Source organism: Mesoplodon bidens, assembly GCF_964165515.1.
Source record: "Mesoplodon bidens genome assembly, chromosome: 15".
NCBI lineage: Eukaryota > Metazoa > Chordata > Mammalia > Artiodactyla > Ziphiidae > Mesoplodon > Mesoplodon bidens.
This window is the reverse complement of record NC_138171.1, coordinates 44,991,450-45,015,441: the sequence shown is the minus strand read 5'-3', so window position 1 is coordinate 45,015,441 and position 23,992 is coordinate 44,991,450. Positions and strand designations below refer to the sequence as shown.

Genomic DNA, 23,992 nt, shown 5'->3' with positions numbered 1-23,992 from the left:
TATATAAAAGCTTACATCTGCTAACCCCAACCTCCCACTCCATCCCTCCCCCAACTCCCTCCCCCTTGGCAACCACCAGTCTGTTCTCTATGTCCATGAGTCTGTTTCTGTTCCATAGATAGGTTCCCTTGGCAACCACCAGTCTGTTCTCTGTGTCCACGAATCTGTTTCTGTTTCATAGATAGGTTCCCTTAGCAACCACCAGTCTGTTCTCTAGGTCCATGAGTCTGTTTCTGTTTCATAGATAGGTTCATTTGTGTCATATTTTAAATTCCACATATAAGTGATATCATATATTTGTCTTTCTCTTTCTGACTTACTTCACTTAGTAGGATAAACTCCAGTTGCATTCATGTTGCTGCAAATGGTATTATTTTGTTCTTTTTTATGGCTGAGTAGTATTCCATTGTGTGTATGTACCACATCTTGTTTTTTTTTTTTTTTTTTGTGGTATGTGGGCCTCTCACCGTTGTGGCCTCTCCCGTTGCAGAGCACAGGCTCCGGATGCGCAGGCTCAGTGGCCATGGCTCACGGGCCTAGCCGCTCCGCGGCATGTGGGATCTTCCCGGACCGGGGCACGAACCCGTGTCCCCTACATCGGCAGGCGGACTCTCAACCACTGCGCCACCAGGGAAGCCCCCCACATCTTGTTTATCCATTCATCTGTCAGTGGACATTTAGGTTGTTTCCATGTGTTGGCTGTACAATAGCTTACTTTTTTTTTTTTTTTCTTTTTGCGGTATGCGGGCCTCTCACTGTTGTGGCCTCTCCCGTTGCGGAGCACAGGCTCCGGACGCGCAGGCCCAGAGGCCATGGCTCACGGGCCCAGCCGCTCCGCGGCATATGGGATCCCCCCAGACCGGGGCACGAACCCGTATCCCCTGCATCGGCAGGCGGACTCTCAACCACTGCGCCACCAGGGAAGCCCCCCACATCTTGTTTATCCATTCATCTGTCAGTGGACATTTAGGTTGTTTCCATGTGTTGGCTGTACAATAGCTTACTTTTAAAATTACCTTTTATTGTCTCTTATTCTTTTTCTAATTACCTACTGTTGTATTTTATTTTCATCACAATACATTTATCTTACCTTAAGTCAGATATTTTTAGTAGTTAATTTCTCTTCCCTCTACAGTAAAAAAAGTAATAATGCTTTATGACTTAGAAAGTGTCTTCATATAAAATCTTATTTGAATCCTCATTTTACACATTAAAAAAAAAGGGAAACCAGAATGCTTGAATCATTTGTCAGGATAGTAGCAGCAGAGCTGGGGCTAGGACATACTGCTTTTGAAGATACTTAATAAGTACTCCTGACTTGGTTGAACATATCAAATACAAGCATCGTTGGATTAGGGAGGAAATCCAAGACAACTTGCCGCTGTATCAGTTTCCTAGGGCTGCCATAACAAACGACCATAAACTGGGTGACTTAAAAGAAATGTATTCTCACAGTTCTGAAGGCTAGAATTCCAAAATCAAGGGGTTGTATTAGTTCCAGAATCAAGGGTGGGTTCCTTCTTGGGTGCCCAGAAGGAGAGTATGTTCCGTGCCTCTCTCCCAACTTCTAGTGGTTGCCAGCAATCCTTGATATTCCTTGGCTTGCAGCTGCATAACTGCACTCTCTCTCTGCGTCTGTCACATGGCTGTCTTCCCTCTGTGTGTGTCTGTCTCTCCACCTGGCATTCTCTGTATGTGTGTCTCTGTTTCTTCTCTTATGAGGACACCAGTCATGTTGGATTAAGGCCCACCCTACTCCAGTGTGACTTCATCTTAACATATATCTTAATTACATCTGCGAAGACCCTGTTTCCAAGTAAGAGGTACCAGAGGTTAGGACTTCAGCATATCTTTCAGGAGAATGGTTTAACCCACAACAGCCACTAACAAGGCTCTCTTCTGCTCCCCCTCTACCCCAGGCGCCCCCGTATACCACACCATGGCCCTCGTGTCTGCTGATTCCCGCATTGCAGAACTGCTCACAGAGCTCCATCAGCTGATCAAGCAAACTCAGGTAAAAATCCACAGCCCTCTACTCCTAGAGGGGAACGTGGGCTGTGATGCTGAGCTGTGGAGGGGGCGGGGGTGGTTGTGTTCAAAGAGATTGGACATGCAGGAACCATGGTGATGTAATGAAGGTGGGAGGAGAAGGAGAATGTAGGGTATGACTTCCATTCCTATTGGATTTTCTGTCATGTGCAGGATATCATGATTCGTTTTGTTTAGTAACAGCTACATTGAGAGGTATAATTCACATACCATACAATTCACCCATTTAAGGTGTACAGTCCAATTTGAATCAGTATTCAGAGTTGTGCAACCATCACCATGATCAATTTCAGAACATTTTCATCACCTGACAAAAATGCCCTGTACCCAATAGCAGTCATTCTCCTTGTGCCTCCACCTCAGGTAAACAGAGATACTCTTATCAGGCAAGATATTCCAAGCATGTTTAGAGGTTATCTACTAAGAGCTGGTCAAGGGCCAACCCTTTTTTTGGAATGTGTAGTGTTTGAAAACCCAGGCCTGCTGAATTGATCTTTAACTGCACCTGCCACCCCCCTGGCCCTTGGCCTAGGCTCCGTTACAGCAAAACAGTCATTTGAGCATTTACCTTTAGTATAGCATTTATATAACAGATACAGCAATAGTATCAGGATAAATATGCCTAACATTTGCAGGAATCCTTATAGGGTAGGGATAGACTTAAAGAAACAACTACTCTGTCCTATAGAGCCATTACATACACTTTCATATTTTTGTACTAATTTGATTACCTGTTTTTCTCCTTCATCTACCACCATCTGTACCTTATAATAAATTTGTGTGAAACTGTTTAGCATAGAAATTAGCTGATGGTGAGTTAAATCCAGTTCTTCCTCAGGTCAGTCATTTTCCATCAGCATTACATTCTCAGAAGACTTTGACTCAATCTCCCAATACATTTGGTCATCAATATCAGTATTATCCTATGACTGACTTACATAAGGTAGTTGAATCTTACCAACAGTGCCAATGTGTTCCACCATATTGAAGTGTGTTCATGGTAAAATTCAGTTTCATTATGGAACAAATCAGTAAGAATTACAGAGCTATTTGTTAGGCCTTTGCAACAGAATTGGCCCTGCCCATTTACCAGATTTTATTACGGACAGGCTTTATTACAGTTGGCCATGATTCAGTTATTTCTGGGTTCCAAGTCAGCTGGGGATAAAGCCAGTCACTCTGTCTCAGCTCAGGCTCATATTGAGATTGGTTTCCATTGCATACTGTTGTATAGCAGAGTCCACCTCCCTCCTATGGGGAGGACACAGGTAGTATTCAGAGTACAAGTCCTACCTCTGCTAACTGGACTTCAGGATATGTCTTATTTTGATCTATTCTTGGGTCAAGGGTAGTCATGGTGCATTGATGTAAATTGCACATGCCCCTTGAGGGCTTCCATAGGTTTAGAGGTCCACAAAATTCCCATAAGTGTGCCCCTTGGGGCTCAGCAGCTAGGATGGAGGGCTGCTGCTCATGGCTACTTATTAAAGTATTATCCATTTTAAAATAGTCAAGAAACCCTGGTGGGTCAAGGTGCAAGCCCTTTCCCAGCAACAGGTGGGTCCTAGAACTATCCACATTACCTGTTGGGTTGGCCTGAACCACTTCACTAAAGCCTCATCATCTTTCCAGGCTGACTCCCATCCCTTGCCTTCCTCCTAGGAGAGAACTCACTTCTGTTCGTTTATTCTAATCAACAGCCTTTTCCCCCTGATTGCTGCTTCTCATTGAAAATGAGTTCAGCTTGCCCCACAATGAACACAACAGTACCTATGTCCCCTAAAGCCTTTTTCTGTCTATGGGCCAATGTTGCTTACTCCACCATGCATTTTGTTGCCATTGTGTACCAATGGCCTGGGTACTACAGTTAGGATACATATTTTGTACCCAAAAATGTTGGGTGCCCCATACTAGGGTTAGATGAGTGGTAGTCGCACCTAGATGTAATTTAGCCTAAGTATATCATATGGCCTCTTAGGCCTCTCAAAACCTTCCTCGTCTAGGGGAGTTGGGGGATGGGGCTGTTCCCCAGGGGAATTTGGACCCACCATGTGCCTACTGCTCTAATCCTGTCAGAAACCCACTTTTCCCCTATTGTTTTTACTTGCTTTTCATTCACAAAGATAAGGATGATAGGTATTTGTGCAAGCATGCTGTGGCATATCGTGTCCATTATAACCAGGGACCTTTCTAAGCATCCCATCATCCAGGCTTGTAGTGACACAATGATCAGTCTGATGGGAGCCGCCATACAACCCAATGGGAGCAGTTTCCAGAGATTCCTTTCCAAATGGTATCCTTTGTAGTGGAACGTGACCTGAAAAATAAGAGTCAGAAGATTCTGGCACACATATTGCTAAGTGAAAACCCAGTCTGAAAGGTTTTCTATACTGTATGATTCCAACTATATGACAATATGGAAAAGGCAAATCTATAGAGAGAATAAAAAGATCAGTGATTGTGCAGGGCTTAGAGGGAGGGAGGGCTGAATAGGGGGAGCACAGGGGATTTTTAAGGGAGGTGAAACTATTCTGTATGATACCGTAACGGTGGACACGTTACATTTTGCATTTGTCAAAACCCATAGAATGTAAAACACAAAAAGTGAATCTTAATGTGATCTATGGACTTTAGTTAATAATAATTATCAATATTGGTTCAGTAATTGTAACAAATGTTCCACACTAATGCAAGATGTTAATAATAGGTGAAGCTGTGCAGGGGAAAGCAGGTATATGGGAACTCTGTCTTCTACCTGCGTGATTTTTCTGTAAACCTAAAACTGCTCTAAAAATAGTTTATTAATAAAATTTTGAAGATAAAGAAAAAAAGATACTGGCACATTACTAGAATTCCAGTCAGTCGTCAACAGTTTGTGTAGTTTATCATCATACTGTTTAACCAAAATGTCTCTCAGAAGGTTTTCAGGCTTCCATTTGACTTTGTCAGGGTCTAAAAGCGGAGGTGGTCTTGGCAGACACACGGCATCATCTTCAGGGCATCTGGTATGACTGAGTTAAGAGTCAATGTTATTCTCTTGCTCTCTGCCTCTCTCAGGTATTAATGTAATACTGAATTTCCATCATTGCATAACCCATTTATTCATTCTTTTACCCTCGGTTACTCTTTCTCCTTCTCTGCATTTGTCATTGATTTTTACCCAGATTTTTCTACCTTCGAAGGACATTAGGCTCGGCCACTGTGCTGGTCCTGATTGCCAGCAACAACACTAGTCTAGCAAGTGCCTCACCTTCCTCCGACTCTCCCCCTATCCCCACCCCGGCCTCCGTCCATTCCCATTCATGTAAGGTAGGGTTACTTAGGTATGGAACTAGTGGGCTGTTTTCACCACTAGGCATTATAGCTGCGTTCACTGTTAACTCCATTTTGCCAGGTGGGGTGAAAGTACCTACCCCCTCAGGCACTTAGAAATTCTGACATAAAGGTTAAAAGGTATAGTTACAATTTCTTCCTTAGGAATCATCCCTGCTTCCGGCATCTTCATTTGCAGCCCTGGTCCCAGGACCACTGATGTGGGGAAGAATTGTATCAGCATCCTTACCTACCCCGCTTCCCCAGATGAATTGATCGTAGATACATGTGTTAATTTCTAGACTCTCAATTCTGTTCCATTGACCTATATGGCAGTATCACACCATTTGGCTACTGCAGCTTTGTAGGAAATTTCGAAATTGGGAAACATGAGTCCTCCAGTGGTTTTTTTTTTTTTTTTTTTTTAAGATTGTTTTGACTATTCTGGGTCACTTGAATTTCCATATAAACTTGAGGATCAGCTTGTCAATTTCTGCAGGGAAGTCAGCTGGAATTTTGATGGGGATTGCTTTGAATCTGTAGATCAGTTTGTCTTTTTGATAAAGGAGAGTCATTAAATGTATAACTTGTAAGTTAACTTTAATGCCTTTTGTATTGCTTTTGCATTAGTCGGGGAAAAATGCTTTTAAACTTACGGATTTGGAAGTTGGATTTACAAAATGAGGGTCATATTTATGGGGCCTCTGGCCTGGGCTGCAGGGTAGTTGCCACAGCAGGATAAAGGGCCTCCCCTCATGTCCTGTTGACCTCGTCCTGCAGGAAGAGCGTTCGAGGAGCGAACACAACTTAGTGAACATCCAAAAGACCCACGAGCGGATGCAGACAGAGAACAAGAGTGAGTAGCTGGGCTCGGGAGAGAAAGGAGTGGGCCAAGACTGGGAACATGGCGGTCATCATTTTCGAAAGGGACTTTTGCATGTATCTGCCTAATCCAAAATGAACTGCTTGCTCCCTAGCCCTGAGGGACAGTTTTCCCTTAGGCTGGGTGACCTAAGATGACCCAGGAGACAGATGACAGACTGCCTAGCCACTAAGGGACCTTAAAATCCCCCAACTCTGAGGACTGGGAAGTCAGGAAATGACGCTGCATCTCGGGAACCCCCTTACAGTGCACAGGACCCCCCAGTTAGCCGGCATTTTCTAGAGCTTCCCTACTTGTGTGCCCTGCACATGCCCTGAGGTCAGTCTCCCGGACTGGTGCTTTCCAGCTCTGAGGAGCTTGGAGAATTGTTTTCTGTTTGCGTGCGTCACACTCTGGCATAGGTTAGAGGGTCCTCTCCTAGATGTTGTGATGGCATCTGTACCATATGAAAATGTGAACATGGAGGTATCAGCCTCGGGGGGCACTTCTGAGCTAGTAAAGCTCATCCCTCAGCCCATGGCCCCTCAGTGCCTCCCAGAGTCTGATTCCGGCGGACTGGAAGCAGTGCCACATTGCTGCCGGCTGCCCCTCACCCATGCATCTTTCTCCCTTTGTTTATTCTGCAGTCTCTCCCTATTACCGGACAAAGCTGCGTGGCCTCTATACAACCGCCAAGGCCGATGCAGAGGCTGAGTGCAAGTGAGTACTGTCCCACTGCCCTGCCATCGCCTCCCCTCCTCATCCAGGTGCTGGGCTGTAGGAGCCTGTGGACCATAGCCCCAGCCTGCCTCTCCTCCCACGGATAAGCAGATTCTGACTCCCCAGCTTCTCCTTTAGGGCCCACTTTCCCTAGAGCCCACTCTGGCCTCTGTTCCCTGGCCCTGCTCTTTTATAGATGGCAGAAAGGTGTGGATCAAATCCCAGTGATGCCTTTTTCTAGTCACTTGACCTTGGGCAGTCATTTCAGCTGAGACTCAGTTACTCCGTCATTAAAACAGAGGTAATAACTACCTGTAGAATTGTCAGCATAAAATGGGATAATGCACATGAAGTGCCTAATACCAGTATTTTTCAAACTCTTTTGACCATAACCCATGGTTATGCCTGGTGTTGGGCAGTCTCCATAGAGAGACACAAGGATAGTGAGATCCTGCCTTCAAGGGCAAGCAGTCCAGAAAGAGAGACACCCTAAAAAAGTTACAGGACAGTGTAGTTGGTGGGCCAGCCGAGATGGTGTTCACTGTGCCTGGGGATCTGAGACCCTCTCAGGGAGGAGGAGAAACTTGAGCTGGGGATGGGTAGGCAGACAAGTCAGAGAGCCCAAACGGAGGACAGAGTGTGCCAGGGCCATGGAGGAGCGCATTTGGGGAATGAGAACTAGTCCTTGCATGGCTGGGGGAGGGGAGGGCAGGATGTGGAAGACCTCCAAGACCTGGACGTTATCTTGGAGGCCATACCGAGCCAAAGACGATGTAAGAGCAGGAGAGAAACCCCTGGCTGCCGCATGGAGAGCAGACTGGGTGAGATTCAAGGCTAGTTTGGAGACCAGGCAAGAGATTGTGACGGAGTTGAGCTGAGACAATGGCAGTGGGGATAGAGAAAGAGGGGTGGGTTCTGAGATCAAACTGGAGGACGAGTTGGGAGAGAAGATTTCCAAGGTTTTTAGCTTGAACAAAGGGGTTTGATGGGGCTCCCTTTGCCAGGGTGGGAAGAGAACAAAAGGGTGGGGCCGACTGGAGGGAAGGGGACACGGTGAATTCTGGTTGGAGGTGTGGCTTGGCTTTCCAGCCCAGCCTTCCCCACCCCCATCTTCTCCCTGATTTGCAGATTCATCGGGTAGCCATAGTTGGGCCCTTTCCCATTAGTGGGTCTGGAGTTTGGCTTGTATAAGTCAGAGTGACTCACCGCTCATTGGAAAGTAAAAGGCAGACTTTCCCTTCCCAGCTTAACTGCCGGCAGAGTGAGGCGGCTGCTTCTGCAACCAGCTGGTGTGAGCTCTTCTCTGGCAGTGACTTAACCAGAGTTTAACACTTAAAGCTTGTTTCGTAAGTGCAGGTCCCTTGCAGTTCTGCTGTCATTTCACTTTTTCAGACTCTCAGACCTTCATACGTTCATTCACTAAACAACAAATAAGGTGTCCTCACCTCCAGATACCATGCTGGGAACAGGAGAGTGGGTGAGACAGATAAGATGCCACCCCTACCCGCAGGGAGCTCCGCGTCTGGATGGGGAAAACATGGTACTGTGTGTGCCTGTGGCACTGACCCAGGTGCTGCAGCACCTATCAGCTCATCTTCTAAATATTTGCATTAAACCTCTTGGGAAAATGAAGAGGCGCCAAGAGCCTGCTTCATGAGCCAGTCCAAGCCTGTGATGCTTCGCTGTTCCTTCTATCCAGTCCTGGCTGGTTTTCCTCCTCCTGCTTTTGCAGAAAACAGAAAGGAACCCCTGTGTCTTCATTTAACAATCATCTCTTTTAGCAGCAGGAGTCAAAGGGAAACAGATCAAAGATGTCACTTTCCGTGTTCCAGTGGAGACGGGTAGCCATTCTGGGTGGGAACAAGATATTTTCTAACATTGGTTCAGAAGGCACTTCTCCAGGTACGGCTCTGTGAGGGCACAGGAGAGAAGGCCCACAAGGAATTATTTTTCACCCTAATCAAATAATTACTGTGTATTGGTATGCAGCAGTATTGGATTACTTTAAAGAGCCCACGCCATTTAGCCCCTTACGAATGGTTGGGGAGGGGTGCTGGGTTTGGCGGGGGAGGGAGGTTAAGGCTCAGGGTTCTTGGCTGAGGACCCTTCAAAGGAAGGTCAGCCAGCAAAAGGCGTTTCCTCTGCTGTCCCAGGTGAAGTGGGGCTCTTGGGATGGCACCATCCCTGAGGGTTGCTGATGGGCTGGCAGGCTGCCTCCCAGAAGGTAGGGACCCACGCTTTGCTGGGTGGTCATCCTAGTTGACCTGAAGCCTCTATGGTTCTGAGATGGAGAAGTTTCAGCTCCAGAAAACTGCTCTTTAAATAGTAAATGATCTTAAAACATTGTTTCCTCAGATCTCTACAGTGGAACTTCAGTAACTTTAGGAAATGGAATATTACATTCCTCTCCTTAGAGGTTCACAATGCAAATTAAAGTACTGAAGTATTAAAGTACTGCAGTATTAAAGTATTGAAGGCTCTGCCAAGTTCTGCAACAGCAATTTCTTTAACTCAGTATTTCACAAACTTACTTGACAGTGGAATACATTTACACACTGGTTCTCAAGTCTGGCTGCGCCCAGAGGTTCTGCTTTAACTGGGGTGGAGTTCATGCATTGGTGTTAACTTTCTACATAATTTCAGACTTACAGAAATGTATTTTTACCACATTTGCTTTATCACTCTCTCTATATATATGTATTTAGAATCTTTTTTTTCCCTGAATCATTTATGTTGCAGACATGATGCATGATGCCTCTTGACCTCTAAATACATCAGTCAGCATTTCCTAAAAACCTAAACAACCACGGTACATTTCTCAAAATCAGGAAATTACAGGTATAAAACTATTAACTGATCTACAGATCTTATTCAGATCTCATCACTGTCCACTGATGACCTTTATAGCAAAAGAACAGAACATTTTTATAGTGCAGGTCAACACTGTGTTTAGTTTTCATGTCTCTCTGGTCTCTTCCAATCTGGAACAGTTCCCAGGCTGTCTTTGCTTTTCCTGACCTTGACATTTTGAAGATTATAGGCCAGTGTGGAATTTCCCTCAGTTGGGTTTGTCTGATGTTTCCCCATGATTAGGTTCAGGTTTTACGCTTTTGGAAGTAATAGCATGGAAGTGATGTTGTCCTCCGTCATCATATTAGAAGGCAGAAAGACTCCCACTGGTTAAGGTGGGCTCTTCCAGGTTTCTCCTGTGTCAAGTTATTGCTGTTTTCCATTGTGTGATTAATAAGTATCTTATGAGAGATACCTGGAGACTATGTACATATCCCGTTTCACATCAGACCCACTAGTTTTGGCATCTGTTGATGACTCTTACTTAAAGCAATTGGGATTCTTTTTAAAAAGCTCCCCAGGGCGTTCTGATGTCCATCTAGGGTTGAGAACCACTCCATTAATATCTCACAGAATACAGCTTAGACATACTATGTAAAAGGATGTCCTCCAAACAGGCCCAGCACCAATGATCAGACTTTGCAAGTTCCCTTTGGCCTGCTGGCTTTTACTCCTCCTCTGCTTTCCTGGAAGCCTGATTGCCCGTGTCCCAGTGCTCACTCACAAGCCCGAGGTGGCTCTGGCTGAGTCATCCTGGCGTCCGACACCAGCCACTCTGAGCTTCAGTGCTTCAAGCCTGTCAGCATGGTGTTCATCCCTCCCTGCTTTGGTTTGCACAGTTCCCTCTGCCAAGGCTGCCCCTTGCCCGATCTTCTGGCCTTTCTTTGCCTGATGAGTCCACAAGAGTCACACCCTCTGGGACACCTCCTGTGACACTGTTGTGCTGTGTTCTCATGGGTCTGAACCAAGGCCTTCAGAAACACGTGGTCATTTACTAAAGGTTTGCTAGAGGAATGTGCTAGAGAATAAATGACCTGAAGTGGCTTCTCTGCTGCTTATTGCTGTTGAGATACTCTTTGGGGGAGGTTCCCGAAGGTCTAGGATAAAGCCGCCTTCTTCCCGCAAGGATTTGTGTGCACTTCTGCCCGGTTGCTTGGGTCCCAGCCACCCTGGAACCCCCGTAATCGAACTCCAGAGGTTTCCTGGGGCTGCAGTCTTTCAGGGATGAGTTCCCTCCACCCCCAGCCCTGCTCTGAGCCGAGACAACTCCCCACAGTCCTCTGGAGTGTCTCTTTTACAGGTGCCACTAGGGCAGACCCCAAGTTTTAACTTCTGTCCTCCGAATCGTAAGAGGTTGTTAGAGTCTGCTGGCATCCAGCAACACTTCTTCAGGATTTGTCGGATGCACTCCGGCCAAGGCAGCTCTCTGCTTTGCTTACCTCTCCAGGACCCTCTTAGGTTTTTTGGCCTGCCACTTCCTCTTGCCTCATCAGTTCTTTTATGCTTTTAAGATTAAAAAACACGTGCTTAGGGTTTATAGTTTCCAGCATCAGGGTTGGTCTGAGCTAGCCAGCCTGCCGTAATGAGAAAAGGAAGTCTGCGCTTTGTGCTTCATCCAGACCTCTTCTCTCCCTTCTCCCTGCCCTCAGCATCCTCCGGAAAGCCCTAGATAAGATTGCGGAAATCAAGTCTCTGTTGGAAGAGAGGCGGATTGGTGAGTTGGAGACGACCAGGCCTGCATTCCTGGACCAGGCGGAGTGAGGGCAGCAGTCAGGTCTCCCTGTGGGGGAGCCTGTGACCTCAGTCCGGTGGGATTGTTCCCCGGGGGCTTCTGACAGAGAAGCACCTGGGCAGCCTGGGGTTGGGAAGGGAATGGGGGTCATCCCCAGAGCTCCCTGCAGACCACGCTGATTCCCCTGCTCCCTCTACTGTCTGGGTCAGTCACCTCCCTCCTTCCTACTGCCGCCCCCTCCCATTTCTTGCTGTGAGGAGAACCAGAGCTGCACCCTGGGTGTCTTGAAGCCAGCCTTCCACATGGAGTTTACCTACACGAGGCGCTGGCTTCCAGATCCCTCAGGCTGCTGTGGCTTTCCCACCTCTCTTGCCCCAGTGAACCCCCCGTGTGCAACTCCTCACCCATCAAAAATGCTGTCACACTGCCAGCTGGGTTTGTATGAAGTGGCTGGGTGTGTTGAACCACGCCTGAGGAGGTCAGGGGTCTGTCCACATTTGAGAGTTTGTTTTTTAAACTTTTTGTTGAATTACAACATATATTCATAGAAAAGTACACGTAAGTGGACATACAGTTCACCGAAACTTTCCCTAACTGAACAAAACGGATGTAACCAGCACCCAGATCAAGAAATAGAACGTGACCAGCACCCCAGAATCCCAGCTTTTGCCCTTTCTAGTTCCCTCTCCCTAGGGTATCCACCCTCCTGGTGTCTCACCATCTGGGCGGTCTGACTGTGGGCATCTGGTGGAAGGGGCAGGATGGCACCTGGGCCCTTGGCGCTAACTTGGGCGGTGGGGCTGCAGGCTGAGCTCTGACAGCCCGATGCAGGCAGGCTAGGGAGGGCCTGGGGGCGGGCACCCTGTCCCTGGTGTCTCAAGGGCTCACTTCTTTCCCACAGCGGCCAAGATCGCAGGCCTGTACAATGACTCGGAGCCCCCTCGGAAGACCATGCGCAGGGGGGTGCTGATGACCCTGCTGCAGCAGTCAGCCATGACCCTGCCCCTGTGGATCGGGAAGCCTGGTGACAAGTGAGGGCGGGCCCAGGGCTGGGGGCGCTGGCAAGGAAGGGACTGGAAGTGACATTTTATTCCACCCTCAGGCCCCCGCCCCTCTGTGGGGCCATTCCAGCTTCTGGGGACTACGTGGCCAAACCTGGAGACAAGGTGGCTGCCCGGGTGAAGGCTGTGGATGGGGATGAGCAGTGGATCCTGGCCGAGGTGGTCAGTTACAGCCATGCCACCAACAAGTGAGTGGACGCCCAGCCCTGTGGGCTCTTCTGTCACCACACCCACTTGGGCTGCGACTCTCTCCCGTGTGCAAGATGGGAGAAAAGCGGCTTCCCCTGGGTGCCGGTGGGGATGGTGTGTGAAGCAGTGGGCTCCGGGGGCTACTTCCCTTCCCCGCCCTCCTCCCCCGCTTCCTCGGGGCTCCCTGACTTAAGACTATGCACCTCCCTGCATCCACCGCTTTCCTTTTGTTTACCCACAGGTATGAGGTAGATGACATTGACGAAGAAGGCAAAGAGTGAGTGTGCTCATGGGGGGGCCATGGAAGCCTGGGGGCAGCTAAGCTGCTGGGATGGGGCCCCCACCTGGCCATGGGTTGACCTTAGCTCCCCCTCGCCCCCACCAGGAGACACACCCTGAGCCGCCGGCGGATCATCCCACTGCCCCAGTGGAAGGCCAACCCGGAGACGGACCCCGAAGCCTTATTCCAGAAGGAGCAGCTCGTGCTGGCCCTGTATCCCCAGACCACCTGCTTCTACCGTGCCCTGATCCACACGCCCCCACAACGGGTAAGCCAGCCTTCACGGGAGAGACGCTGGCCCCGCTACAAGGACCAGCTGGGTCATGGAACATCTTCCCACTTTCCGTCCCCTTTTCCTCATCTTACAGCCTCTCTGAGATAGGAGGGTCCTGCAAATCGGCCTTTGTCTTCTGCTTAGTCTGCCCTACAGCCCTGCCCTCTAGGGCAGCACCAGCCAACCCTCCTCTTTCCAAGCTTCAGAGCCTTAGCAAGCCCTGAGCGGAATGGACCCGAAGCATACTCTAGTCTAACCTCGCTTTTGCACTGAGATGTAAAGTTCAATGCCCAGGGCCTGTTTTGGAACCCTTGACTCCTGCACCACTGCCCTTTCCGTGGCTGAGCTGCTTTCTTTCGAGCTCCTGACATTGCCGACGCCCTGGTCACCCATCACCTGATGGTAGTTTAAAGGCTGTTCTCCCCTCTTCCTCCAGGATACCTGCCTGCTGCCCTCTAGGCTGTCTTTTTTTTTGCTGCGTTGAGTCTTCATTGCTGCGTGCGGGCTTTCTCTAGTTGCAGCAAGCGGGGGCTACTCTTCGTTGCAGTGCGTGGGCTTCTCATTGCGGTGGCTTCTCTTGTTGCGGAGCATGGGTTCTAGGCACACGGGCTTCAGTAGTTGTGGCACACGGGCTTGCTTGCTCCGAGGCATGTGGGATCTTCCGGAACCAGGGATCGAACCCGTGTCCCCTGCACTGGCAGGCGGATTCCTAACCACTCCTTCACCAGGGGAGTCCCCCTCTAGGCTGTCCTTGATCCCTTTAACACGGGCTCCCTGGTACCAGACCCTCCAGTTATGGCCCATCCACGTAGGTGGCAAGTCTCCCTTCTCCCTGCTCTTCATCCCTTACCCTTGTCCCTTTGTTGCTGAGGAAAGAGCTCTGTAGTAACAGGGACTAGGTTCAAACGTCTAGACTTCCTGAGTGACTATGAGGACAGGAGAGGCTGGGGGCCCACGAGCCAGAGGTTCCTGTCTATCTAGGTTTGGGGGGGCCTCGCCTGGAGGTCTCTGACCAGTCACTCCTGTCTGCCCCCTACTGCAGCCCCAGGATGACTATTCGGTCCTGTTTGAAGACACCTCCTATGCAGATGGTTACTCCCCTCCCCTCAATGTGGCCCAGCGGTACGTGGTGGCTTGTAAGGAGCCCAAGAAAAAGTGAAGCAGCCTAGCAGACTCCCAATCTCCTGACACCCTCGAAGGGGGATGCAACACAAGATTTTGTGATCAAATAAATATTCCTCCTCCCTTGTCCATGTCTCCTGGGTTTTACTTCTCCAGACCCTTCCTTCCCTCCCCACTAGGGCGAGCTGGAGGCCACCAGGGGAGATGGCCTCATTTGGTCCCAGTGGGCATTTACCCTTTCAGCTCAGGTTTGTCCTTTGCTTCCAGCAGAGGCTCTGTTTAACACACATCAGATTTTATTGTTGAGGCCTGTTTCACGCTCATCCTGATGAGCACCACTCAGCTCCCAGTGGAAGTGGAGGTTGCAGCCTGCCATCTTCGCAGCATAGTCGGCTTCAAAGCGCTCATTCTGGGCCACAGTGAAGGTGGATTTCCAGTCCCCAGTGATTCCTGGGAGACGAAAGGAGAGAGGTCCCCATCGCAGAGGAGGCCCTAAGTGGCTGAACGGCGGCTCTAGCTGCTGCTCCCCCACTCTCTCCCCAGATGCCCGTGCCCGCTCCCTGGGGCAGCCCTCACCTTTCCTCATGAAGGCAGAGATGCTGTGGTCCATGACTTTGGTGGGTATGGTGCTGTAGTTGGTCATGGGGTTCTTCTTCATCTCCTTGAAAGACGTGTGCTGGACGATGTGATCCACGGTCTCCTCTGGCAGAGAGCGCCCCACAAACTCCAGGATCTTCTGAATCTCCCTTTTGGGGTTCTGGAGCAGCAGAGGGGCTCCTCAGTGGAGGTTTGGATTGCTTGCTGAGCAAACAGAAGGGAGGCCCCTTTCTAACCCTGTGGGGATCTGGCCACTTCTGCTTAGAGACCTCAGACCCTGTTCCTTGACTCTCTGGTCCTCTTTCCCTAGGGCAGGTTTGATTGCCTTCTGCCCTGTGGTCCTTTATTACAGATGTCTGGTTCCTGTTGGGTGAGAGGAGGGACAGTCCTCTTTCATAACCGTAGCCCCAGGAGAAGCAACAGCAGTAACTAGCTGATGGATGAGTGCACGTGTTGCTGACTCGAGTGCTAGGAGATAAGAGCTATACAGGGCGCTGCTGCAAGGGGGCACTGCTGCTCAGTCCTGCGGAGGGGATCCAGGAGGACTGGGCTGTGGGCTGTCATAGGGGAGGGGGGCTGAGAGGGCCCTGGCAGGTCACTGTGAGGTTCCTGCCTCTCTGCGTGTGACATGGAGGGAGGCAGAAGCAGGTGGTCTCACCTGCTTTATGTCCTCATAGAAGAGGTAGAGAACAGGGTGGGTGTGACTCAGCTCCCACCACTCCTGCACGTGCTGGTACCAGGACCCGTAGGACACTGGGGAAAAGGGCAGGGGGCACGGACACAGAGGTTGGCATAAGTTGTAGCTGATGCCCCTCAGCTCCACCCCACCCCTTTCCTTCCTCCAGAGTCGGCCCCACCTTCCCCAGCCATGAACTTCTCCAGGAAGCTGTCCCAGGTGCCAGGGTCAGGGTGCACCGTGGCCATGCGGTAGAAGTGGTAATAGGAGACAGCCACATCCTTTGCATTGCGGGCAACGTAGACCACCTGGAGGGGCAGATGACCCCCCCCAACCCCAGCACCATCACCACACAGCACACCGGGCACTACGTGTCCCACCCTTCACAGCATCCTTGCCAGGGAGGTCCTCTCGGTTTGGCTGAGGGAGAAACGGGTCTAGAGGCTGCCTCACTTGCAGTCCCATGGTGTGGGTGAGACTGAGCTGGGGCTTGAACCCTGCTCTGATGCTGAACCCTGGGCTGGTCCCTGAAACCATATTTTATACTAATCTAATCCCCTCAATGCCAATCTGCCTGAACTTGGAACAAGGCATGCTGGATTCCCACCAGCCCCTCTTACATGGGCCTGTGAGCCCAACTCTGCACAGAGGAGTCTCCTTTTCACCAGATTATCTGACCCCACTAGAGCCATCAGGCAGATGCCCCCCGCCTCCCTTAAGATGAGACCAGACTGGAGGAGGTGAGGAGACCTTCCCAGAAGGTAGGGCCAAAGCTGGGATGGCCCCAGCAGCCTCCTTCCCTGGCTTCCTCTGCCATTCACCTTGACCTTCTGATCCAGCAGGGATGGTGGAAGCAGAGCCAGGGGCAAGTGTGTCTTGATCAGCCGTGGGGCTGGTGCATCTTCCAGAAGCTCAGCACCTAAGCCGTAGGTAGGGAAAAGTCGGCTGAGCTGGAGCCCGAGTCCTACCTCCCTCCGCTATGCTTGCCCCAGCACCCCGCCACATACCTGTGGGAACCCCAGGGACCCTGAACTCAAGGAAGGGCACCCGGACGAAGATGGGGGCTCTTTGACACTTCTCCAGGTCGCCACCCTGGTAGATCAGGTCCAGGATCTCGCTTACCCAGGTGGTGCCTGGAGAGAGAGGGAAATAGGAGATGAGCAGGGCTGAGGGCACGCCCTTCCCGGCCCAAGGTGGGGACTGCAGCCCAGGAGAGGCGTTGGTGCCCTCATCACCTACCAGATTTGGGGTAGGTGCTGATGAGCAGGTCACTGGGCCAGGCTTGGAAGCTCTGCAGCGGCCCCAGCCCCTCTGCAAAGTACTTGATGAGAGGGATCCCCTTCATGTACTCCAGTGGCGGGCGGGAGGTGTCCTGCACCAGCTCCATGCTGCCACGTCTGGGGCCAGAGTGTAGCTTCCTTCCCTTAACAATATCACAATGGTGCCAGCTGTTGAATTCTTGCTTTAAGGTAAGGAAACTGAGGCTGAGGGAGCTACTTGCCCACGCTCACAGAGCTAGTGAGTGGTGGGGCTGGGATTCAAAGCCAGATCCAGTGCTCACGCAGTGGGTCACACCCAGGCTCATTTTTATTTGCCTGCAGAGCTTTTAAAATCCCAAACCAATTAAAACACTCTCTGGGGATGGGACCCAGACAGCAGTTCTTTTGACGCTCTCCAGGGGATTCCACTGTGCACTTGAGAAAACCCACTCTAGGTCCTGCCTCTCTGAACTTCCTGCCAGCCCCCAGCTTGCTTTCTCTTCCTGCTTTGCCTCTGGGCCTAATCCTGGTGGGCTCCTCCCTGATGTCCCCTCCTTCAGCTCCCCTCCTGGCCCCTCACGTATGTTGGAAAACTCCAAAAAGGCCAGTTGGGCCTGAGACCCTGCTTGCCCAGCTACCCTCCCCAGCTTGGAGAAAAACACAGCCAATTGAGCAACTGTTTGGGAAGCCAGAATCTGGTATGTGAATGGGCAAAACTGATGACTCACTGGAGGAGGGGGAGGGGAGGGAGCAGTGAAGTGGGAGACGAAGGAGGAGGAGGGGGATTATTCAGGCCAGGCTGTAGATTGAGATGGGCAATCCATGGGGAAAGGGCAGGGTGTGAGAAGCTGGACCAGAAAGATCAACCGACAGGATAAGAGCCAGCAGCCCAAGCTGAGGGAGATCCAGCCCAGCCAGCCCACCACCTCACTCTCACCTGACTTCTCTGGATCTTGGCCTCCTGACGTCTGCGTTCTGCGTGCTGCGTGCTGCGGCTTAGAGCGGGTGTGGTATGGTGAAGGCAGAACTGCTCTATGAGCTGAAGGTCTTGTAGGTCCAAAGTGGGAGGGATCTGGAGCCAGCACTGGGACTTGGCTGTTGTCCAGGAAGGAAAGGGTGCAGTTCGGGGTGGGAGGGCCCCTCTGTGCTACCCTGCTCAGTGCCCAGCTCGAATCAAGCTTAGATGGGCCTGAAAACCTAAGATGTGGGTTTAGTGTGTAGAAAATAGAAGGCTGAAACTAGACATAAGGGTGCAATAGTTTTGTTTTTTGGTGTTTCGAGCTGTAATCCTGGCTCCTGACCTGCCCTCTAAACTCCACCCCTGAAAAGGGGGCCAAAAGACAGCTTTACCTAACAGACCCAGTCTAGAAAGGGCAGAGGAGTGGAGGGTAAACGTGGGACACTCACCCTCCTGCTGGCTCCCGGCCCGTCTTGAAGAGGCCAAGGGTTCAGGTGGAAGGCAGCCCACAGGCCCCCAGCAGCCCAAACATTGTTCCAGGAACTTCTGGCTCTGACCACGAGGCCAGTCCAGAGGGATGTGCGTGGGCCGGGTCATGGAGTTCGGGGCGGAGCCGAGCAGGGCAGGCTCTTTTTGAGGCAGCAAAAGATAGGGAAGAGCCAGAATGCTTAAGTCGAATAACCCTGGGAGTGAGCCCCAGCTCCATGGCTCCCGTGTGAAGGCGGTTCCCGTGGGACAGCACGGAGCCTCACTCATGGTTGGTAAAACAACAGCCCCCAGAAGGTGCTTTTCTTTCTGTGGGTTTGAACAAGGCTCTGCAGACAGAGATGAGAAGGAGTTGGGGCTTAGAGAGCCACAGGATCCCTTGGGGGGACAGCATCCCCCCTCTCCTCCTTGGCGTTTGTCCTTACTGTTTGCATTAAAGTCCAGAGTCAAGCTGGGCACCAGAGGTGGGTGGGCTCTGTGTGCAGGGTATGAGTCTCCCAAGCCCTCAAAGGACCATGTGACTTCAGAGGCTGGTCCGTGCTGGGGCCAGTGCCCGTTCCCCATTCTGTCCTCCTCAGGCCCCAGTGACTGGCAGGGCCTCTGCCTCCTACCCCACTCTCCCACCCCCCAGCACACACCAGAAGGTACCTTAACTCAGACTTTTTATTGTACTCAAGTAAAAACTGCCCAGACCCACAGGGGGTGGCACAGAAAAGGAGTGGGCAGAGGTTGGGGATGCTGAGGATCAGATCTCCAGCATGTCGGTCCAGTGTTCCTGTGGAGACAAGAGGGTTGGTGAAAGGCAGCCCAGGAGATGGGGTGGGGTCGTGAGGCTGGGGCCCAAGCCACCTCTCACCTCTTCTAATTCCGAGTCCTCCTCTTCCTCCTCGGTGCCCATCCGGCACAGCCAGATCAGGTCTCCCCACAGCAGTGAGTTCTTACAGCTACCAGGGGTGTGGTTGGTAGGAGATAGAATCAGGATCACAAGCCTCCTCTAGGCCAGGACCTGGGTGCTAAGATGAGGACTACCCCAGGCCTGGACTTGGACAACTGGGCACCGTCTTCCCAGAGCTAAACCAGGCTGGAGTAGGGGTGCTGGACTCACCCAGGGCATTGGCCCTCTAGGGGCAGAAGCTGCCCTGGCTCCTCCTGCAGGAACTCCTCTGCCAGGCAGATCACATGGGCCCTCAGGGAGCAGCCAGGGTGGGGGCAACACAGGGGGTCTTCTTCATCCTGTCAGAGGTGGCAGAGAGAAAATGGGGAGTAATGATGTAGCTAGCAATGGTGAAGAATTTCTATGGACCAGACACTGTTCCAAGACTTACATAAAACCATCTTATGAGACATGCGCTATTGATACTATTATTTGTATTTTATAGATGAGGAAACTGAGGCACGGAGACGTTAAAATACTGGCCCACAGGGACTAAGCTGGCCAGTTTTCTCTGAGTGTTAGCAGCGATTATATAACACCACGGCAGGGCAGCCAGACGTAGAGTTCCTTAAAAGCTGAGCAATCTCAGGCAGGTCACTTAATCTCTGAATGGCAAGAGCTCAACTTACATTTACTGAGGGCTCAGTAGAAGCCAGACTCATCATCTCAATTAATTTATTAAATATTCATTGGCCATCTGCTCTGCACTAGACCCTGTTCTACAGTAGTGAAAAGGAACTAAATGCCCCAGCGGAGTTTAGAACGGGGTGGGGGTAGAAACTGATAATAAGGTAAATAAAATATACAGTATGTCAGACAATAATAAGTGTTAAAGGAAGCCAGGGAAGTGTACAAGAAAGAGTGGCAATTTCAGATGGAGAGCCAAGGAAGACCTCACGGAGGAAAGGTGGCATTTTATCAAGACGTTAAGGTCTAGGGAAGAACCTTCCAGTCAAAGGGAAAGGGCAAAGGCCCTGAAAGGAGGATACTGCCGTCGAGGAATGGCCGCAAGCACTATGATCCCCGTTTTAGAGATGGGGGCAGACTGGCCAAAGGGTGTCAATGGGCTGCCCAGTCCCTCAAGAAACAGCTTGATCTTGAGTCCTCTGAACCCTAGACTGCCCTGACCCGGAGACCAGGTGGAGAGTCTTACCTGGAGCACGCGCGCGCACAAGGTGCAGCGGGTCTCGGCGTCGTGCTCCAGCTCGGACTCGGTGTCAGCTGCGCGGCGTCTCGGGGCTGAGGCCCGGGGCAGCGGAGGCCCGAAGGCCAGCGGCACATGAGGCGGCGGCGGCGGGCAGAGATCCTGGCGGAAGTCGGCGCGCAGCCAGCGCAAGGTGAGTGGGAGGCGCGCCCAGGGCGGCGCGCGCAGCATGTGCGCCAGCACGCGCAGGTGGAAGGCGAAGGTGGCCTCACCGCGCAGGCGCGGACCCACGTGCGCCAAGCGGCGCGAGGCCTGCGGGTGCTGCCAGGCCCACTCGAACTGCAGACGGGGAATACTGAGCTTCAGGGCCTCCCGGGGAAGGCCCTAAGCCCTAGCCCCCGTCCTCCCGGCACCCCCGTCTTTTTTCTTACCCGAAGGGCGGCCACTGCGGAGGGGAAGCCGTGTACGATGAGCACCATCTCCCTGGGGAAGAGAATGAGGGGCGCGGCCTGTGAGCCCCTCGCCCCTTCCCGTGTCAAACCGAATCCCCTCGCCATGATGCGTCTCCGGTCCTACCCGAGAGGGGAGTCACACCTGGCTTCAAGCCTAGCCCACGAGGCTCTGCCCCCTTCATGGAGGTATGTCCCCTCGCACCTGCTAACCTCAGGCCCCGCCTCCAGTCACAGGTATTTAACAGCCCTCCTCAGTTCCTCTCCCTTCCAGGCTTTCTCTATTCCAACCCAGCCTTGTTCACCAAGCCCCCTGTCGCTGGACCAAACCTAGATCATCAGTCCCCTTCCCACCCAGCCCCCTCCTCTGAGGCCCACATCCCAGACTCACAGGGCTCCGCCTCCCCACTACCCCTTCTCCCCCGCGATAGTCCCACCCTCGTCACTAGGACCCCGCCCGCAGCCCTGTTTTTCAGCCCCCACGCCGGCCGCGCCCCTCTCAGCGGGCCTCCCCTCCGCCGGCTCCGGCCTTCTCCTAGAAGCCCTCCTCCTGACAGTGATCCGCTGCCTCTTACCAGGGCCCGCGTCCACTGGTTCGCCAGGCCCCGCCTTTTTTGCGGCCCCCGTTGTGCTGCTGCACCCGACGAGCAGGGTTGACCGTGAACCCTACGTAGACGCGGCCCCGGTGCCGAGGGTTCAGGCAGTAGAGCAGGTAGACGCCGAAGAAGCGCCCAGGCCTCGCCGCGCCCCCTGTGGGGCCCATCGGAACTTGGGGGTTGATTGCTCTGGCCTGTGACCCCGGGGAGAGCTGGGTTGCCAGGGCCGCAAGATGCTTGTCTCGGAAAAAGCGCTTGGGGGCAATCCCGAGGTACCCTAGAGGCCACAGCAATGCAGGCTCGTGCACCCTCTCCCAGCTGGAGCTAGGGTGTCCAAACCGGGGCACAGAACCCGGGCTGCTGTGCAGGCGGCGGGTACCAATTAGCGTCCGCAGGGGCCTTATGCAGACTCTGATTGGCCGATTGATGGTAGGTGCAGAAACCGGAGACTGTTGGAAAACTGGGCTTGCAAGAGGGCGGAAGTGCTGTGTTTACTGACGCCTTAGTAAGGGCGGAAGTAGAGACCTCAACGGAAGTGGCCCTAGTAAGGGCGGAAGCAGTGTGGCAGGGGTCCGAGCAGGGGTTCTCTCCCCGCTGGGCCGTCGCCCCCGTTGTGCTGCCACAATGGAACTCAGCGCCGAGTACCTCCGGGAGAAGCTGCAGCGGGGCCTGGAGGCGGAACACGTGGTGAGTTGAGCGGCGTGGACACTCGCCCAGTGAGGGGAACAGGGCTCCTGAGGGGCGGGCTTGGCACCATCCACCCCATTATGCCCCATAGGAAGTGGAGGACACGACTCCCAACCGTTGCGCGTCTAGCTTCCGAGTCCTCGTGGTGTCGGCCAAGTTCGAGGGGAAGCCGCTGCTTCAGAGACACCGGTGAGACCCCAGGAACACCTCATTCAGCGCGGCCCCAGCTCCAGGACCACATCCCCGGCCGCTCCCCGAAACCTAACTTACCCCCACCAGTGCGGCCCAGCACCGCAGACCACGACCTCAGCGATCCCGCCTTCATGGCCTCTGCTTCAAATATTGAGACTTCAACCTTCTACCTCTCTTGTTGCCAGGTTCCGAGGACTACAACCTGGGGGACACCTCCAGTCTCCCGGCTCACCCTAGCTTCGGGGTCTGCGACCCAGGCCCCAGCCTGCCGTTTTCTAACCCCATCTCTCTCTCAGGCTTGTGAACACTTGCCTAGCAGAAGAGCTCCTGCACATCCATGCCTTTGAGCAGAAAACCCTGACTCCAGAGCAGTGGACCCGTGAGCAGCAGAAATAAGGGACCCGGACCTGCACATCTATTAAATTATGAGTCAGGCCCAGCTTCTGTGTCAGTGTGTGTTGTGTGTAGGAGGGTGGGAGGTGTGCAGAGGCCGGGTCTAGGGCCTGGCTTCTCCCTGCCCTCCACGCTCCATTGTTTTACTTTGGGCTAGTCCCTCTCCACACACAGGCCTTTGTGTCCCCACTTAGAAAGTGAAAGTTCAGTTCTTAAAGTCCCTTCCAGGGTGGGCCTTACAGGTCTTCTTTGTAATCCTTGGTGGACCCCCTAGGGGTACGGCCACTACCCACCCGACCCACCCATTCATTGACCATTGCTGGGGGTTCCTGCTCTGTCCTCCTTCAAGATGCATAGATCAGAAGTGCTCAGGGTTTTAGGGCCCTGGGCAATTTAACAAACCTCTCCCTCTCCCTAATATCATCTCAATGTCAGAGGCATTATAGAAGATTCCACACTTCCCCTGTTGGTTCCCCAAGCCCTTCACAGCCTCAGGGACCTGGTACCCCAGCAGGGGCTTCCCAACACCTGGAATGCTGGTGTTTTCTGGCCCCTGGAGAAGGTCCAGTGACCCTTTGGCCCTGGGCTTGATGTGGCTACAGCTGACCCTGGAGAGCTGGTGAGGTTTTTCAGGAACGGAGGGGTGGGATGGGCATAGGGCTAGGGTTACAGCAGTAAAGTAAGGCCAACCAGAGCCACAAAATTGGGGCATGTGAGGCCCTAGAGTCGACACAGGTGCCAGGGTTGATTAGGCCTTGCATAGATGAGGGCCCTGAGACCCAGGAGGAATAGAAAGTGTGCTAACTGGGGACGGAGCTCTTTGGGGGTGAGAAATTGCAGATTTCAACCATCCCACCCACCCTGTTCTCCTGTTTTCAAGGCCGGTTTCTTGGCCCCTAAATTACCGCCACCCCCCACCCCCATCTCCCTCTCTTGTTTCTCTCAGAGGAAGCTGGAAATCATGGTGAGTAGGGGCTAACCCTTCTGAGTTCCAGGGATCCTTCCCTGAACTTTTTTCCGTTTCCCTGGGCCAGGAGAACTAGTGACTACCCACAAGTCTGCTTCACTAGGAGGGCCCATCATCCCTTTGTGTGGGAGCCTGAGGCCCAGGCCTCAGATGGTCTCCTTCTCTCTGTACCACACCCCTGACTGGATCCACGCCCTAGGTTC

At 52.3% G+C, this 23,992-nt stretch overlaps 4 protein-coding genes across 13 annotated transcripts in view; 2 read left to right on the top strand and 2 right to left on the bottom strand.

Annotated features, from left to right (window-relative positions):
* SGF29 (SAGA complex associated factor 29) overlaps positions 1–15,083 on the top strand; it is a 29,255-nt gene extending 14,172 nt beyond the window's left edge. For 2 of the 3 annotated variants that reach the window (XM_081257637.1, XM_081257639.1), the window contains exons 2-10: positions 1,920–2,014; positions 6,142–6,217; positions 6,871–6,943; positions 11,443–11,507; positions 12,427–12,556; positions 12,628–12,774; positions 13,017–13,052; positions 13,161–13,323; positions 14,372–14,578. In XM_081257637.1, the coding sequence (XP_081113763.1) occupies positions 1,920–2,014; positions 6,142–6,217; positions 6,871–6,943; positions 11,443–11,507; positions 12,427–12,556; positions 12,628–12,774; positions 13,017–13,052; positions 13,161–13,323; positions 14,372–14,488 (902 nt within the window). In that variant the 3' untranslated portion in view covers positions 14,489–14,578. Of the gene's footprint in view, positions 1–1,919; positions 2,015–6,141; positions 6,218–6,870; positions 6,944–11,442; positions 11,508–12,426; positions 12,557–12,627; positions 12,775–13,016; positions 13,053–13,160; positions 13,324–14,371; positions 14,579–14,994 lie in introns of those variants that run through there. The other variant, XM_081257638.1, reaches the window with a different exon arrangement.
* Positions 14,730–19,088, bottom strand: LOC308629601 (sulfotransferase 1A1). Of its 7 annotated transcripts, none has more exons than XM_081257626.1 (9): positions 18,391–19,088; positions 17,921–18,078; positions 16,964–17,147; positions 16,732–16,857; positions 16,546–16,643; positions 15,906–16,032; positions 15,707–15,801; positions 15,028–15,208; positions 14,730–14,901 (listed from the first exon to the last, which is right to left on the bottom strand). In XM_081257626.1, the coding sequence occupies exons 1-9, from the start codon at positions 18,989–18,991 to the stop codon at positions 14,741–14,743; spliced, it is 1,731 nt and encodes a 576-aa protein (XP_081113752.1). In that variant the 5' UTR covers positions 18,992–19,088; the 3' UTR covers positions 14,730–14,740. The 7 variants fall into 7 exon arrangements, with proteins under 7 accessions (XP_081113752.1, XP_081113751.1, XP_081113753.1 ...); XM_081257625.1 differs by having other exon boundaries at positions 16,964–17,182; positions 17,921–18,055; XM_081257627.1 differs by having other exon boundaries at positions 16,964–17,186; positions 18,391–18,549.
* SLX1A (SLX1 homolog A, structure-specific endonuclease subunit) lies at positions 19,077–21,977 on the bottom strand. Of its 2 annotated transcripts, XM_081257641.1 has the most exons (6): positions 21,530–21,977; positions 20,937–20,988; positions 20,515–20,844; positions 19,533–19,660; positions 19,284–19,371; positions 19,077–19,202 (listed from the first exon to the last, which is right to left on the bottom strand). In XM_081257641.1, exons 1-6 carry the CDS (start codon positions 21,715–21,717, stop codon positions 19,173–19,175), a joined length of 816 nt encoding a protein of 271 aa, XP_081113767.1. In that variant the 5' UTR covers positions 21,718–21,977; the 3' UTR covers positions 19,077–19,172. The 2 variants fall into 2 exon arrangements, with proteins under 2 accessions (XP_081113767.1, XP_081113768.1); XM_081257642.1 differs by lacking the exon at positions 19,077–19,202 and having other exon boundaries at positions 19,358–19,440.
* Positions 20,563–22,868, top strand: BOLA2B (bolA family member 2B). The gene is made up of 4 exons (XM_081257643.1): positions 20,563–20,698; positions 21,984–22,237; positions 22,329–22,426; positions 22,726–22,868. Exons 2-4 carry the CDS (start codon positions 22,175–22,177, stop codon positions 22,823–22,825), a joined length of 261 nt encoding a protein of 86 aa, XP_081113769.1. The 5' UTR covers positions 20,563–20,698; positions 21,984–22,174; the 3' UTR covers positions 22,826–22,868.
* Positions 22,869–23,992: the final 1,124 nt, after the last annotated feature.

Bases quoted from the DNA above. Each gene is read 5' to 3' on its own strand.
- LOC308629601 (XM_081257625.1), bottom strand. From the start codon at position 18,991: ATGGGGAACGGGCACTGGCCCCAGCACGGACCAGCCTCTGAAGTCACA. The intron at 18,056-18,390 runs GTGAGTGTCCCA...TGCTGGCTCCAG, and splicing joins GGCCGGGAGCCAGCAGGAGG to ATCCCTCCCACTTTGGACCT. The intron at 14,902-15,027 runs GTGAGGGCTGCC...TTCGTCTCCCAG, and splicing joins CTCTGCCTTCATGAGGAAAG to GAATCACTGGGGACTGGAAA.
- SLX1A (XM_081257641.1), bottom strand. From the start codon at position 21,717: ATGGGCCCCACAGGGGGCGCGGCGAGGCCTGGGCGCTTCTTCGGCGTC. The intron at 20,989-21,529 runs GTAAGAGGCAGC...TCTCTTCCCCAG, and splicing joins ACCAGTGGACGCGGGCCCTG to GGAGATGGTGCTCATCGTAC. The intron at 19,203-19,283 runs GTGAGAGGTGGC...TTGTCTCCACAG, and splicing joins AGGACTCGGAATTAGAAGAG to GAACACTGGACCGACATGCT.
- BOLA2B (XM_081257643.1), top strand. From the start codon at position 22,175: ATGGAACTCAGCGCCGAGTACCTCCGGGAGAAGCTGCAGCGGGGCCTG. The intron at 22,238-22,328 runs GTGAGTTGAGCG...TATGCCCCATAG, and splicing joins GCCTGGAGGCGGAACACGTG to GAAGTGGAGGACACGACTCC. The intron at 22,427-22,725 runs GTGAGACCCCAG...TCTCTCTCTCAG, and splicing joins CCGCTGCTTCAGAGACACCG to GCTTGTGAACACTTGCCTAG.